The sequence below is a fragment of the Myxine glutinosa genome, chromosome 2 (genome assembly GCF_964187855.1).
Source record: "Myxine glutinosa chromosome 2, kmMyxGlut1.1, whole genome shotgun sequence".
Lineage (NCBI taxonomy): Eukaryota > Metazoa > Chordata > Myxini > Myxiniformes > Myxinidae > Myxine > Myxine glutinosa.
In genome coordinates this window covers 55354413-55371785 of record NC_136262.1, presented here as the reverse complement: position 1 = coordinate 55371785, position 17373 = coordinate 55354413, and the positions used below count along the sequence as shown (strand labels likewise).

Here is a 17373-nt window from a genome sequence, read left to right as displayed (position 1 = left end):
GCGGCAAATAAACAATTAATTTATGGAAGATAAACACCGAGAAACTTCCAAGGGGCACACTATAGGTTCACACACCGAAACATAAATACAGTTTCGACAAAATACAATTGTGAACAAAGACTTAACTTTGAAAACGTGGAGACCGTGTGGAGCTTCGAAATTCCATGACGTCTCCAAGATCTCGCGAGATCAATTCAATTATTATCAATTTATTGAGTACTTGTTTATTTTCTTTCTCCTCTGGGCAATATGTCAGGCACCTTTGGGGCTAGGAAGCTGATATTTGGACATGACAGTGACCAAGTGATTTGGCTTTAAAAAGGGTATTTTATATTTATTGATTCATCCAATAAATCGATTAATTATTTCATTTTTCAATTAATTACTTGATTAATTTTCAAAACGTTGCTGATTTGGATGAAACAGTGGTGGTGTAGGTATGCTATTAGCCAATTGATTACGAAATTGATTATTATATTTTTATTTAAATTTATTAATTTATTATTAGATTATTATTTATTTATTTTAATTACGCAATTAATCAATAGATTATTGTACATCGCTCCCTCCCAATTCCGTCTTCATGTGCTGCCGGCAGCAATGTCATGTGCTGGAGGATATGTTATTTATTTATTTGGCATGGGCACGGTGTATTTAGAATGTCGCTCGACTTGTTTGTTCTTCTTTTGGATTGACTTGTCAGGAAAATGGTGAGACTGCATTGCACTTGGTGATCAGGAAGATGGACCGTTGCTCCCTGCACATTGCTGACTTCCTCATCCAGAATTGGTACATCCATTGATCATGTGATCATTCTGAACCTTCTGAAGTCTCATTTGCTAAAAGTAGTTTCTATGTCCCTGTGGCATTTGTACTGTAGGCTGCCAGACAATCAAAGGGCCTGATTAGACTAGCAAGGTGAGAAATCGATGGACCAGTCAAACCAAACTCTAAATTTTCTACACTGCTGTTGTTGGTTTTTTTTTTGTCTTCCAGTGGGAATCTGGATAAGCAGACTGTAAAAGGGAACACCGCTCTACATTACGCCTGCAACTATGGGCAAACTGAGTGCATTAAACTTCTACTTCGGAGCAAGGCCTCCACTAACTTGGGTAGGTTTGCCTTTTGCCAACAATGTTATGATGCAATGCTTGTGTCATGGCACAGTACGGTTGGTATGAGTTATGTAGGTGGTGCTTAATTATCATGGTGGAGGTTGTCCTGCCTCGGTGTCTGTGGGACTTATGGAATTTAGTTGAGTATGGTGGTGAAGTGCCACGCAATGTGATGATAGCTCTTTTTTTCCAACGAAGATTTTTATTCTTCCTTGTCTGGGGATGCCAGTGAACGAGGAAGGGGAGACTCCACTGGAGATAGCTCAGCGTCTCAAGCAGAATACGTGTGAGACATTGGTAAATAAAACTTTGTTAAACCTTTCCTTTGTTATAAAAAGAGAGAACAAGAAAGAGAGAATATATAATATGAATGTGTATTTGAACATATGGGGTGTTTCAAAAAAAGTGGACTATTTGAACATTTTGATGTAGAAAATTACAAAAGATTACAAGTTCAGTGATACATTGATGGAAAGCATCCACCATGCCATCTTCAAATCACTCATTATACTGCTTGTAATTGACATTTTCAATGTGTGCTCTGCCTCTGTTCAAATAGGCTTTGATCCCAACTTCAAAATTCTTCAAAACTCATCTGTAAGTGGCTGGAGTGGTAGCCTGATGGTAGTCCTCCATTTCCTATTTCAGGACAGCCAGGGTTTGAGGTTTGTTGGTGTAAACTTGACCTTTGGCAGCACTCCAAAAGAAAAAATCCAATGGCTTCAAATCCGGGCTGTGGTGCGCCCACTCATGCGCTGTGCCCAGGCTGATGACACGATTTCCAAACAGATGGTGGAGCAAGTTGATCGTTTCACCTGCAGTGTGCAGTGGATCACCATCCTGCATATGAACCATGCAAGTCTAAGTTGGTTTGGAGACGGTACTTGAGCGAGATCCGCGGTGGAATCGGCATAACACACCACGGTACCGCTCGCCATTGACTGTTACCGTCTTACCATTGGCGTCCTCGAACCAATACGGTCCCGACATACCCCATCTGGCATTTAATGCACAGAGGCAAGTGGACCCGGGGGGGGGGGGGGTGGTGGGCAGGGGGGCGGTGGGGGCGGGGGCGCCTTGAGAGACATCTCAGACACCTCCTCAGGCTCAGTACCCAGAATATGTGATTGTTGATAGCCCCATTCAAATGGAAGTGTGCTTCATCACTGAATCAGAAGGAGTTGATCCAACTTGTGCACCTTTTGTTACGGATTTGTCACTTCGCCTTTGTTGTTATTATGTACTTGTAGGATTTTTAGTTTCAGGTTATATTGTTGTTAAGATTTTTGTGTGAAATGGAGATGACTTTAGTAAAAGGTAAAAATAAATGTTTGTGAAGGAAAAAGGAAAACACGGGAAAGAAACCGGAAGAGAAGGGAGGAGGGAGAGGAGACGACCATGAGAGAGATACAGCCGTAAGTTGCATCGAGGCTGTGAGTGGACTTTTTTGATATTGGTCGCGAATGAGTTGAGGCTTCCCGGGAAAGGGATTGCCCGCGACATCGTCACATATTGCGATTGCAATTAAACCTGCGTCTCAGGTTTTATCACCAAGAGTGATCTATTGTTGGAAGGAAAGCAAGCGCCTCCATTACAGGCCGATCCGTCCGCCTGGTGCATCGTTTGTCGTTGGGATTTCCATATCGACCTCGTGTGGAGCGCCGCTGGTTCATATTGGCTCAATTCCCATATCGACCTCTCACCTCGTAACTCCTCGTTCACAGCCGCGCTGATAACTGCCTGTTCTCGCCAGATCGACTTCAACCTTCACCCCGCGTGCGGATTTGTGCATGGACTTTAGGAGTGTTACATTCCATTCACATTTGGCATATCGTGAGTTTATTGCTTTGAGAGCATTGGGGAATGATTGTACCATCATATGTATTGTTCATTTGATGCAAGTGATATTTTCATTGTACTTCAAGTGTTATTATGTATGTGAGAGTTCTGAATACAATTACTTTATTTTGTTCTGCACAATTGCATTGGTGTGGTTTTACCCTGGTTTATTAGAACACTCAAAATAACAAATCTTTCTGCTGCATTCCCTCTCGATACTGAGGGGCACCGTAACCGGAGTTTGGGGAGGTATCACGTAACACTTTCCATTCAGTCACTGAAGCAATCACACATTGTTACTCGTCTTGCCATGTCATTTGGAGTTAGTTTATGCCTTACGGATATGATGTAGGGGTAGAGCTTTACTTCAGAAGTGAGAATGCGCCGTCGGATGAGGCTGAGATTGCCAGTTCTCAATGGTGGGTGGGCACTGTTGTGTTTATTTTGATTTTTCATGCCTCATGTGCTTGGAAGTGCTACACAAAGCGCTGAATGCTCCCATTGAAAGGTCCATTATGGGTGTGAACATTTTAATACTGACAGTATTGTCGGCGCACCTGCACATAGGATTTTGTCTCAAACCATAGTCACGATATTCACTTTTTGCTCCACAGTAAACACCATAGTTGACATAGGGTCCTACTGTGACTGCTTGCTAGAAATGGCATACCACCACCACCACCATAACCTGCAAGAGAGAAGGAAATGAATATCGGGCTGCTCAAATAGTCCACTTTTTTGTTTGAAACACCCTGTATATGAACATGATTGGATGTGGATGACAATCTACATTTCCATATATGTGTGTGCAGTTACAGAATACGATGTCGGGCCGGTTTAACGCTCACCTTCATGTCGAATACGAGTGGCGTTTGGGTGAGGACTCGCTTGATGAGAGCGATGATGACCTTGATGAAAAGGTGCAGCCTCTTTACTTAATTTTATAACTGACAACCATTATTCAATTCTGATTTTCTATATTTATTTTTAAGATATTACATATTTAAGCTTGCATAAATGTTTGTCTTCCTGCATACGTGTGTGTGTTTGTTGTTATTGTTGTTATTGTTGTTGTGCGAGTGTCCTGCTGCGAGTGTCTCGTGTCTACCTGGTTGTACCCTCTTTTTGTTCATGAGCAAACCACCATTTTTCGTTCAACGTGGATCCTTGAGCTCCCTATTAAATAAAGAAACTGTTTTTTTTTTTTTTCCGCTTGCGCTTGCCACCAGCAGAGCCCAGGACGACGTGAGAGCTCTCAGCGACCATTGACTATGTGCCTTTCTACTGGAAGCATTGTTCCAACCACGCCTCCAGTCCCCCACCGCACACGTTGCAGTAGCCATTCGATGGAAAAGCCCCGCATTGGCACCGCTGCTTTCCTGGAGAATGAACTGTATTGGGAAGTGATGGATGGAGCCCCACCAGCTCCCAGTTACGACAGCACGCCTTATTTCCCACAATCTCCCACACCATCTTTAGCTCAGCCCACCGTGCCTGTATCGTCCGGGCCACCTCTTCCACCACGTCATAAAGGTGAGAGAAAGTATGAATGAATGATCGTTTTAAGGCCATTTTTCCCCGCTAAAGCGGGGGCTAGCCTTGCGGGCCCCATGATTTTATGGCCTGATGCCCTTCCTGACGCCAACCCTTGGTCACGCTCTTACGATGCGCAGGGATACCGTGTACCTATTCTAAATCGGGGTACACACCGTGATCATTCATCCCAGCAAGCTGGTACTCAATTTGCCGACCTCGGAAGGATGACAGGCTGAGTCAACCCCCCTGGCGTTAATTCAGCGATCGACTGGGATTCGAACCCAGGATCCTAGGATCCCAAGCCGGCACCCTAACCGCTAAGCCAACACCAGGCTTGATATATGACTATGATATGACTTGTAGGATAAAATATTGTCCACAGTTGACCCTGTCAATTGCAACGTAAAGTATGCTGTTTGTTTGCTCGGTGGTACTGCATGTCGATGCAGCAGTCATGCTTTGCTTTATTGCTGCATCACTTGTCGTTATCCCACTAGCACAATTAGTCATTTATAAAGTGGAATAATCAAGATTTGTAATTTCTTCTTTCAGTTTGGAAAAAATGTTGATTGAAAATATTTTATTTTCTTGTCTTATCACAAGTACAGTATAACCTTTTCTTCATTTGCTTTCCCACCTACCCCACTGCCCCTTCTGCCTTCCTATTCATGTCAGAATACTGAAGCGTTTATGGGAAATGTTGTCAGCCCTTGTGCTTTACCAATTATTGCTTTCCATTTTTTCTTCCCTTATCCTTGACCTTTTAATGTCTTCCCCCCCTAAAGTACTTCCTGGCACTTCTCCACCAAAACCACCTCCCCCACTTCCTCCTGAGGCAAAGAAGAAAATGTTAATGGTGAGGACTGAAAGTCTTATTGTACCGCCGCACAGTCCCACAGACCCTCCGAGTCCAGTGCCTCCAACTCCACCCATCCGTGGTCCTTCTGTCCGAGGTATGATTGGTGAAGTGAGTTTGGTGGAGTAGGATGACTCGGAGGTTTTTGTTCACCTGAGAACTTGGTTCTCAATTGGTTTCTTTTTGAATTCCAGACCGAAATCTACAGCCTCCACCACCTGTTGCCAAAACGCCAAGCTTGTTGGATGTCACAGGGCAACAACAGCAACCAATGTGAGTGTTTCCTTGATGCTGGATTTGAGCTAACCTGTTTGTTGGCATAAATTTTTTGCTGCAATTTTCCAATGACCTTTCTTAGAAAAGGAGGGGGGGGGGGGTGGTGGTGCAGGATTTTTTTTTTAACCGCTAATTTGGGGTTTTCTTGCTTGTAACTTTGTTTACCATTTTGTTTTGTTAATTTGTTTTGATTATTTAAAATGCATTCTCAGCTCATGAAGGAGCTTGTACATATATTGGCTGAAAGACGAGGGCATATTTAGACTGAACAAATCAACGCCACGTTTGCCAGTCTATGGTTCAACCAGACGTGGTGCTATTGTTAGAGTGTCTCCTCTGATTCTTGGAGATCAGTGGTTCAAACTCTGGCCAAGTCATACCAAAGACTTTTAAAATGGTATGTGCTGCTTCCTTGCTTGATGCTCAGCATTTAAAGAAGACAGAGAATGTGGACAAACAACCATAGGTTGGCAACCATTGGGCAAGTTTAAATGGCCTAATAGCCTCATCCTGTTGAAGTAACTCAAATTTTAACACAATGATTGAGTTTTTTAAGCTGGGACCGCAGCATCTGGTGCTAAGTGCTCAGATAAGAACCCTTTTTTTTTCCCCCTGAGTGTTCTTGTGTTTAAACTCTGCTTTTGTCCCTCTCTGTAGAAGCTCTGAAGGTGCAAGCAGTACCAAGTCTGTTCGAGGTCCGCGTGTATTACCCCCTCATCCTCCTGGTAAGACTCCTGCAGGTGTACCTCAATTTGCTATGTATTTATCAATTTATCATGGTCATTTCTGCCGATGCTCTCATGGGTCCCATTATTAACTAGAAAGGCACTCAGAGTGCGCATACCTCTGCCAGGCTGAACAGTACATGTTTTGTATTCCACTGATCGGCCAGATCTGCATTCTGACCTGAACCAAAATCTAATCAGCTTGTTCTTGTCACCTATCTAACTCATCCACCAACTTTTGTCATAACTCGTCCACAACTTTTTGAGATATTGTGCTATACAGTGCATAGAGAAAGTCTACACTCCTTTTCAAAAATGTCACTTTTGTTTCCTTATAACCTGGAATTAAATTGCATCAAATCAGACTTTTTCCACCTTTATTTACACATAGTAACTGACAACTTCCAAGTGAAAAACAAATTCTACAAATTTCATAAAATTAATCAAAATACAGTTGATACTTGGTGGAAGCACCTTTGACAGCCATTACAGCTGAGAGTCTGTTGGGATAGGTCTCTACCAACTTTGCGCACCTTGATTGGGCAATATTTGCCCATTCTTCTGCACAAAACTGTTCAAGCTCAGTCAAGTTGTGTGGGGAGCGTTGATGGACAGAAATCTTCAGGTCACGCCACAGATTTTCGATTAGATTTCGGTCGGTGCTCTGGGCCACTCAAGGACATTTATCTTTTTGTTCCTTAGCCATTCCAGTGTGGCTTTGGCTGTGTGCTCTGGGTCGTTGTAATGCTGAAAGGTGAACTTCTGTCCCAATTTCAGCTTTCCTGCAGAGGGCAGCAAGTTTTCCTCTAGGATTTTTCTTCTATCCTGATGAGTGCCCCCAGTCCCTTCTGATGAGAAACATCTCCATAACATGATGCTGCCACCACCATGCTTCACAGTAGGGATGGTGTTATTTAGGTGATGTGCTGTGTTGGGTTTCTGCCAAACGTTTTACGTTTTAAAAGCCAAAAAAGTTCCATTTTGGTGTCGTTGGACCACAAAACTTTTTGCCATGCGGCTTCAGAATTTCCAGTGTTTTTTTGCATACCTCAAACACGACTCAAGGTGGGCCTTTTTGAGTAATAGTTTCCTTCTTGCCACCCTACCGTACACGCCAGACTTGTGTAGTGCTTGGGATATTGTTGTCACATGCACACAATGACCAGTGCTTGCCATAAAGGACTGTAGCTCCTTTGATGTTGTCATTGGCCTCTTGGTGGCCTCTCTGATCAGTCTCCTCCTTGCTTGGTCATCCAGTTTGGAGGGACGGCCTAATCTAGGCAGGGTCTTGGTGGTAACATACGCCTTCCACTTCTTAATGATTGTCTTTACTGTGCTCCAAGGGATATTCAAGGCCTTTGAAATATTTTTTATAACCATCCCCTTTTCTGTGCCTTTCGACAACTTTGTCCTGGAGATCTTTTGAAAACTTATTGGTGCTCATGGTTGAGTCTTTGCTGTGAAATGCACTACCCAGCAGAGGAAACCTACAGTTTTATGGCATCCAAGACACCAAGCAAAGTATGGGGTCAAACTGCTTGAATTATCGGTTAAAACAACAAGACCTATATACATATGCATCGAGAGAGAAAAAGGGAAAAACCAGATCAGGCCAATGGACCTTCTTCCTCCATGAAAGAGAAACCTGTGTAGGCATTAATCCCTACTCAGTCACCATGTTTGCTCCCAGTGTGATGCCTCAAGACAGCAGTGCAATAGCCAGCACAATGGGGATGAAGGACAGAACGATCAGCACCGTGAGACACCCCAACGGAGGTAGTAGCCAGCATACAGGCACGAGGGTGATGGAGGACAGAATGATCCACACTGCGAAGTCCCTCTCTGGCTTTGTGTTCTCACTGACCTCCGAGGTCTCAGCTTCAAAGCATTTCGCCCTCAGTAAACTCCACCGGAATCACACCACCATACAGAGGTGACCTGGCCTCATGGTGCAGCACAAGCCGCTGCCAGGGAACGAGGTCCTCTATGACCGCCCGTCTGTTGCTCCCTCGTTTTCCTGGAGCAGTCAATCCGTCCTCAACGCTCCCCCACCATCTGAGGTGCCACGAATATCTCACTTTTCAAAACATCAGGCATTCAAGTTCTTGCCTGGGAAATGCCCCATCGCAGCTTTGAGTCAGAAGTCCAAAGCATTCCTCCAAACGGCCACACTCTCATCATCTGCATCACCATCCTGTTTGTCTTTTGCCCCACAGCCAATCACAGGCTTTCAACTCATGGGTTGATCCACATAAGTCAAACTCGGGGGAGGGTGGGAGAAGAGGAAGAAGCATCAGAGAGGAAAAAGAGGTCACAACCATAAGTCAAACTCGGGTGGTGAAGAAGAAGAGGTCACAGACAGTAACAACAGGAACAGCTGATTTTATTCCGAAACGATCAGAATCACTACAAATTGAAACAGGTGGAGGCCAATTAACTTGGTATATCACTTTGAACGTGAATTATTACACCTGAGATAATTTACAATTGCTATTTTAAGGGTGTTGACACTTATCCTACCAGGATATTCTCGTTTTTTATTGTCCCCAGGTCGCACCGCGGAGCGAAAGGGGGACTATGGTTTTCCCCTCCGTCCGTGTGTCCGTCCGTCCGTGCATGCGTGCGTGCGTAAGCGAAGGACCGCATTCGAATTTGGTGTGTGGGTGCAACCCACGTCAAATTCCAAGATGGCCGCCACCATGTATGTCTGACGCCATGTATGTCTGAACCTTGAGCTGAATATCTTGAAAAATAAGCGAAGTACCAACTTCTAATCTGGTGTGTGGGTGTATCTAGGCATAAGGAAGAACGCTATTGAAAATTGGGTCGCCGCATCAAAATCCAAGATGGCCGCCGCCATGTATGTTAAACCTTGTGAGCGAAATATCTTGAAAAATAAGCGAAGTACCAACTTCTAATCTGGTGTGTGGGTGTATCTAGGCATAAGGAAGAACGCTATTGAAAATTGGGTCGCCGTGTCAAAATCCAAGATGGCCGCCTTGCGTCTTCCACTTTGTCAACTCGTATCACTTCACCGACGGGGGACCTAGGCGTAACGTTTGTTTTTTATTAATTTTCTGTATTTGTAAAATTTATTTTTCACTTGGAAGTTGTGGGTTATGATGTGTAAATAAAGGTGCAAAAGTCTGTTTTAATGTAATTTAATTTCAGCTACAAGGCAACAAAAGGTGTAAAATTTGAAAGGGGGTGTGGACTTTTTATAGGCACTGGATATAGTTTTTGGCCCCATCTCTCAATTGTGAAGAATCACTTTAAAAATTCTCTTATCCAGATCTGGATCGTCACCAAAACTAATCAATTCGTCCTTGTCATACACCCGACTTGACCACCAAGTTTCGTCCAAATCCGTCCACAACTTTTTGAGATATCCTGTTATATATCATTTTTGGCCCCATCGCTCAATGGTGAAGAATGACTTTAAAATTCTAGTATGTGGATCCAGATCTACTCCAAAGTCAAACCAATTCGTCCTTGTCATACACCCGACTTGTCCACCAAGTTTCATCCAAATCTGTCCATAACATTTTTGATATCCTTCTCACAAACGGGTGAAAACATAACCTCTGTCTACCTTCGGTGGCGGAGGTAATTAATTGGAGTGCGAGGGAAATGATAATTATGGAATGTTAATGGAGCATTTTCTTACCTTAGATTTGGTGAACCGATTCACAGGTTTGCATTTGGGAATACAAGGGATCATTGATACAATAAGGGCAGCTTTCTGCACCATAGAACTGACACAAAGCAGTAGGCATGTGGGACTTTGATGCAAAGACTATGTTGGAAATATTGAGCAGATGGAAAACTAGAATCCTCATACTTGCAGCAACTGAATGAACCCTACTCCATAAATTGCTTAGAAATGTTTCCTTTTTTCACGGTGTTCAGTCAGCCAAAAGCCATCTGGTGATGCCCTTCAAGCTACCCAGCTACCTCCTGAAATACCACCCGCAAGCCAAAAGCTTGGACACTCCCCCCCTCCTCAACCGGCGCCAAGGAAGGTAGCCTTGGTAAGAATGACTTTCAAATGTCACAGCATACATTGTTGTATTTGTTCGAGATACGTTTTGAAGTGAAGTGTTTGGTACAGAAAATAATTGTTTTGTAAAACATGGACTCATGTACGTGACATAGGTCTGTGATTAAAATGTAATCGTGTGTTTGAGTCCCTGAAGTGATCGAGTTAAAAACAAAATGTCTACAAAATGTCGGAGGTTTTGCAATGTTCATCATTAATGATTTGATGGTGTGATGTAACAGAGCCAACCGAGACAGCGACGGGCCAGAGCAATCTATGACTGCCAGGCAGACCACATCGATGAGCTGACTTTTGATGCTGGTGAAGTCATTGTGGTGTTGGGACAGGAGGATGAAAAGTGGTTTGTAAGTGCCATTGTTCCTGATCTGTTTAGTACCATTTTCAATATCACAAAAGACACTTGATCGTTTGTGGCAGTTTTAATGCAAACAGGCACCATTTATTAAATTGTATTTTAATATGTACATTGTAGAGCCAGTGATTATTATTTTTTTCTATGAAAAACTTCCGTTTCAAAAAATATATTAAAAAATATTTCTCAGAAACCACTGAATGGAAAAATTTGAAACTTGGCACATTGTCAAGTACTCCCGATGGGGAACAAAGGCATGATAATGATGCCATCATAGGTCAAGTCCTATTATAAAATGTTTACCAGCCCAAAATTTTTTTTCCCCTCGAATTCCTTATCCTAAAAATCTGAAATTGCATTCACATGATCTATGACCCATTTGTATTGAAATATTAAATTTATGACCGTCGGTCACATGGTTTGGCAGCCATATTGGATTTAACCTAAAACCTTAAAAAAGCAGCTTCTTTCAAACCACCAAATCGATTGACTCGAAACTTTACGTGTCTCATTGACTCGGCATGGCGATTAAAAGATTATCACAAAAACATCATTGGTCACATGGTGTGGCAGGCAGCCAGATTGGATTGAAGGAAAATATTAAATAACTATCTCTGAAACCGCTTACCCTATCGATGCAAAATTTTACAAATATCATCTAGCACCGTTGTTGCATGTAGTTTGAAAATGATGTCATAGGTCACATGGTTTGGCAGCTATCTTGGATAGAAAAACGAGCCTTATCCAATCAACACAACACTTCACAAAGGTGATCCCGTACCCATACATAGGCAGAGTGTGCATTTTTAAGGTCGTATGTGGTGTTGGAGCCATATTAGCTTGAAAGCCGATAATTATAAAAATCCCTTCTCTGAAACCGCTTCACCGATCATGGTTGGTGAAAATGTGATACTTGAAAACAGCTGAAGGGATTTAAATCAAACTTGTTTATTTTAAGACAGTGAACGAGGGCATCTACCCGTTGTGGGACTATGCGGAGGCATATTGGCGACAGTCGCATTGCTCTAGTTTTCTATGATTTTCAAAAGTACACACATACAAATAATTGACTTGTATTTTATAGTAGGATTTATATTGTGTCTCGTCAGATTCAGTTTTCCATTTCAAGCCACCGATTCTGTGAATTCCGTCCGTTTTCTGTGATCATGGAAAATCACTGGCTCTAAAATTATTTTCCCTATTGATGCTGTGGCTTTGGTAATCAGGGCATTTCGTCAAAGAGCGAGTACACTGTCATTCGCAGATGTTGTGCCGGTTGTCGCGTATATTGGCAGGCACTTGTGGACATCAAAATATTAGCTTTTTATTGTTCTTCCATTTTCCTAGTTTTGTAAATAATAATTTAAAAAACCCAGTAATGTTTCAAGGAGAAGGCCATTGTGTCACCATTACCCTGGCCAAATTCTAAATGCCTGACCTAACTTGATGATGGCAGTTGTAGCAACATCCAACAATGCATATGCGAGAAGGTCCAACTCATATCTTTAGTTTTAAGTTTGATTTCTGATTTGTCATTTTGCAGAAAGGTGAAATTGAAGGCAATCCAGAGCGCAGAGGTCTCTTTCCATCGGATTTCGTTCACTTCCTGCAGGACTGATGTACAGACTGGTTCCAGGTTAAATCCTTGCATTCTGTCTGTGACCCCACTTCCCTCCTCAGTTCTGGCACGTTGTGTCCTCATAAAACTGGAAACCCTTGTGTCACTGGCATTGGTTAACTATTCCGATTAACGTACAACTTGTAATCAGGTGCCGCGATTGGTACTGTACAATTCTGGTCGGTGCACTTTGCTTCACGCCATAACTTGTTTGGGTCAATAAGTAATTAGCCTCGAGATGGTAGAGCCAATGAGCACTCCAAACCCACCAGGCAAGTCGGGATTTCTTGACGTTGACTTTGTTTGTGCATTAGTGTTTGTATTTGTGTACACAGTTACTCTCCTTCACCGTGTGCGGCCAATTGTTTGGGTTCGACTGATAGGTTCAAGGTCAGTATTGCAGACCTGAACGTTTTTGACTGTGAAGAATGCAAGCCATGCCTGCTTTTCTCCTTTGATCCATGCATTTTGTTTTTATTTGTATTTTCTCTTCCCAATCACCGACTGGTTCAAAACTCACGGAGTCTCAGGTGTTGCTTTTGGTACTTTACTTTGATGTGTTGTTCATCTCAGTTGACGGTCAGAAGTGAGATTATTGGTCTGGAACTTTTAGTGCCTTCGTAGTTCTTGTTTCAAGCGGGTGGATGTGTAATCATATGATTGCCAGAAAAAGCTTAGTGCAGCTTGTGACTTGTGTTGGTTGTTTCTGCTGCTTATCAGTGGTTACTCAGACATTCCAAATACTGTGGTTCAAATTGTAGGGTTGATGTTGTTGTTACATACTATAGATCAAGAAAACGATCTGATGTCACCTTAATAAAATCTGTCGAGCAAATCTTCTTATTTATTTTTATTTTTTATTTGTTTGTTTGATTGATATTGTTTTTGTATTTTTATTTTCATTGCATTTGTGTGAATTAATTGATTTCGGTATCGGCCAAGCAATTTTTTTTTCATCTGTTCGAAAGTTATAGTATTTGTAGTTTATGCTTGAGGGTAAATAATTGCTCAGTTTTGCCAATCAGCTCTGGAGCCACTTTTTGTATGTTTGCAAATATGGTGGAATCTTTAATTACTTCTCCTATTCCTCCTTCCCTCATACATACCTCATTTTCTTTTTCCTTCCTGCTCACTCCTGTTCATTCCAGTTTACCCTTGTCACTCCCCTTGCACATGTAATTTGTGGATGACCTTGGTTGACTCATGGAGGTTTTCAATCCCGCAACCATTAATATATGTAAAAAATAATGCCATGCCCATTAATTAATCTACTTTTTTTTTTTTTAATACCAAGGCTTTTATTTTACCCTCTTAACATTCACGCTTCCAAGATTTCCACCTTTTGAAATTAATTTATGGGTTGAAGGGATCCATCTTCAACTTCAAATTCAATCACGGTCCTTTGGCGATCTGTTTAAAATGAGTCGGCTACCCATTTTGTTTTTTTCCAATGTAAAATCCACAAAGGGCTATTTTTTTGAGTTGCAGCGTTCAATATTTGCATCCAAGCTGATCCAACTGGAATGGCCATTGAGGCCATCTGAGGCTGCAGCTCAAAAGCGTTTACAACATGAAGCCTGCGGACGAGCCTACGTCACGTGTAAATTGCTCGCTTTTCTTCACGTATCGTTGATCACTGTGATCTTGTGAGTTCATTGTGCTCTCGCAATGTTGAGTGAGTTGAGGAGAAATAATTTTCTGTCGTTCAAAAGCGTTTTTGTTCGAAAATGGTAATCGGTGATGGCATTGTTTTTAATGATGTGTATCGTAAGCACATTGAAAGGAGAGGTGAATAAATTTGCGCTTGTTTGACGGAAAACCACAAAAAACATGTCCTTTGGTAACATTAAATTTGTGGATGTGATTACTTTTCCTTTAGTCAAGCCGGCCAATAATTTGAGACTACCCCTTCAGGGGGCTGGACGAGAAGCCTGAACGGCCACGTAGGTGAGGTATTAGACGGTCCTGGGACCCATGGCAGCTAACGTGTTGTTCAAACAGGCCTAAAGAGTGCAGCTTCAGTAAGCCGAGCTTTTAACCATATATTAAAGCCATTCACATTATAAAAGTATGCAGAGTTCTGCCATGTCGATATTTTTGCATCCAAAGTTGATGGTACTGCGTCTTTGCCAAATGAAGGAAGGTATTCTGCTGTAGGCTTGGTGACGCTTGACCAAACTTTAGACATAGTCCAAGATCGCATTGTTGTGTTGCTGTCCCACATTTTGGACAACTGACCAACCAACCATGCATTTGCCATCACGTATATAGAAAATCTCTTCCATCCCTCCCCTCACACAATCTATCATCAAATGTGTTGCATCCTTGCTGTACGTATCCTCACTTTGCTTGCCTCCCTCCTGTTCACCAACGTCGGCAAGAGGATATTTCTCATTTACACTTCTGTCTGACTTCCAACATTTTAATTTTATTTTTTGGAGGTTGCCTAGAAGGTATTTTTCCTTTTTTTTTTTTCAGGGTGTGGGGGCAGTGAGTGGGGAGGGCATTAACTCATAAATACAACGTACCTGTAGTGTAAGGGTCTGGGTTATAAATGTGAAAGCCCATTTCCAGATTTGTCAAACATGAGAGATCGAACGAAGATGTAGGGTTTTTTTTTTTTCTCTTTGCACATACTTGAAATAATTCTTTTGATAATCGTGGATTCCCAGCAAGCATGAAATTTGCTGATCTGTTTCGATATAAATAAATATATATATATATACAGTATAACATGTTCATAATGATTCATTTCCTGCTCTGTAACCTTAGTATAATTACTTGTTTGACCTTAACACTATGGTACGTCTTGAAAAGGCTGGTGGATACGAGGATACTAAAATTTGTTTTAATTATTCACTTTGAAAATCCGAAATGGAATTTTTGTTTGTTTGTTTTTGTTTTGTTTTACTGCCTCTTCCTTGAAATAAATACTTGTTCATCTTTTCATCGCTGCCTTTTTTTGCTCAAGGAAGAGAAAAATATTCCCTTTGTAACTTCTGCACTTTGTACAGATCCAGCAGAGACTGATGATATTGGGTGTGATTCCAACTTCAATGAGTCACAACACCTGTAAGTTGAGGTGTTAATGATTAAAATGATTAAGTTAATTAATTCTACTAGCCAGATCTGGATCTTCACCAAAATCTAATCATTTCGTCCTTGTCACACACCCAACCTCTGCACCAGGTCTGGTCCAAATCCGTCCACAACTTTTTGAGATATCCCGCTATGTTTCGTTTTTGGCCCCATCTCCCAATGGTGAAGAATCACTTCAAAAATTCTACTAGCCGGATCCGGATCTTCACCAAAATCTAATCATTTCGTCCTTGTCACATATGCTACATTTCTACCGAATCTGTCCACAACTTTTTGAGATATGTTCACAAATGGACAGACAGACAGGGCTGAAAATATAATCTCCATCCACGTTTGGTGGTGGAGGTAACAACATTGAGCATTTAACAATGCAGAACCATGCTGGAGTTGTATAGATTACAGTAGATCTGTGAATGAAGGCTTTATATTAAAGTAGGTCTGTGTGCAGATTCGCACTCGCTCACTGGCACACAAAACCGATTGTAGTAACCTCTCCCGTCTGGGAATGGGGGGAGGAGGAGGGTGTTAATCAGAGATATTTGTACGAAGTTCTGGAGTTTAAAAAAGTTGGAATTTGTTTTTGAACTCGAGCCTGTTTGAGATTCCCATCTGAACACATTCCTCCATGAGCTTGGGATCCCAGCTTCAAATCCCATATACCATATTTTGACAGATGTCAACTGATGTCTTTCAAGACGTGCCGTCCTCTTGGAGTTAACGCTAGTCAGTTGCCTCAGAACTTCCCACGGGATCCCATGCCCAGACTCGTGTTACCATACGAGGAAGACCGAGAATGACCGAGTATCGTGCTGACAGTCACACAACAGATCTTAATTAGCTAGCCGAGCGGAACCAATTGTTGTGTTACTGCTTCTAGCAATCTATAAGCCAAATTAAATCTGGCCAATCACCCACAGCTGCCTAACGTTGCCATCAAAATAGAATAAGTCAAGCCATGCATTCGTTTTATCCATGCATTCAATTCTGGCACGTATTTACCAAGCAGGATTACAAGTATGTACAGGGCACTTGTACATTGCCATTATCCCCCAGTTAACACTTAGCCCCTTATCCATTCACCTTATCCCCTAATCGACCCTTTTCCGCCTAATCGGCACCTTATTCAGTTGCTTGGCAACTTTCCATTAACATGGTGCCAATCATGTATCCAATGGGAAAATAAATATTGGGAGGGGCAATTTGAGGTGCGAGACGAGAAAGAAGACGACGAGACATGTCGTGCCCCAGCACACCTTGCATTAGCCCGGTTGAGCTAGCACTGCCCAATGACACTGCAGATGGTCCTATACTTCAGGACCCCTTCACGCTCTGCTCTTGGTCCTTCCTCCTTGACGTCAACATGCCTCCATGCTCTCAGTGATGAACCGTTCGCGGTGCAAACTTGATGCCGGCTTTTTGGTGGGAAAACACAAAGTTGGGGTGGAGGCCAACGACGCAGCTCGACGTCGGAGGCATGGTGACAAAGTCGATGCGAACGTGCGCAAGGGTGACAGGTGAAGAGGTGAATGAAGAAAGGTGTGGTAATGAAAGGGAAGGTGAAAGAATGAAAGGCGGCGAAAGAGCAGGATGAGAACAAGAAGAAGAGTGAAAGCAAGGATAAAGGAAATCCCGACTGAAGAGTGTGTGTGCTGTGCAAGCTTCCAGACAAGGCCCAAGACAAGCCTCAATGCGCCTGTGTCCTCCCCTTTTTTTTGGAATTTCCTCCCCCATCTCCCCAACCACCCATTCGCCTGGGCCCGAACTGCGTCCATGGGAGGAGTCGCAGGAGTCAGGAGGTTCTCCCCCTAACCCCATTGGCATGTCGGAGCTTTTTGAATCTTGGGATTGGCCCCGTGGTGTAGTTAGTTTGATCTCTGGCACATTGTCGGGCTTAATT

At 42.5% G+C, this 17373-nt stretch overlaps 1 protein-coding gene across 2 annotated transcripts in view; it reads left to right on the top strand.

Moving 5' to 3' along the window:
* The window catches only part of LOC137421784 (arf-GAP with SH3 domain, ANK repeat and PH domain-containing protein 2), a 170413-nt gene extending 155087 nt beyond the window's left edge, over positions 1-15326 (top strand). The window contains exons 16-26 of one of the 2 annotated variants that reach the window (XM_078773312.1): positions 704-789; positions 997-1112; positions 1345-1412; positions 3767-3874; positions 4187-4487; positions 5276-5443; positions 5541-5619; positions 6280-6347; positions 10257-10378; positions 10629-10751; positions 12303-15326. In XM_078773312.1, coding sequence (XP_078629438.1) covers positions 704-789; positions 997-1112; positions 1345-1412; positions 3767-3874; positions 4187-4487; positions 5276-5443; positions 5541-5619; positions 6280-6347; positions 10257-10378; positions 10629-10751; positions 12303-12377 — 1314 coding nt within the window. In that variant the 3' untranslated portion in view covers positions 12378-15326. Of the gene's footprint in view, positions 1-703; positions 790-996; positions 1113-1344; positions 1413-3766; positions 3875-4183; positions 4488-5275; positions 5444-5540; positions 5620-6279; positions 6348-10256; positions 10379-10628; positions 10752-12302 lie in introns of both variants that reach the window. The other variant, XM_078773311.1, reaches the window with a different exon arrangement.
* Positions 15327-17373: the final 2047 nt, after the last annotated feature.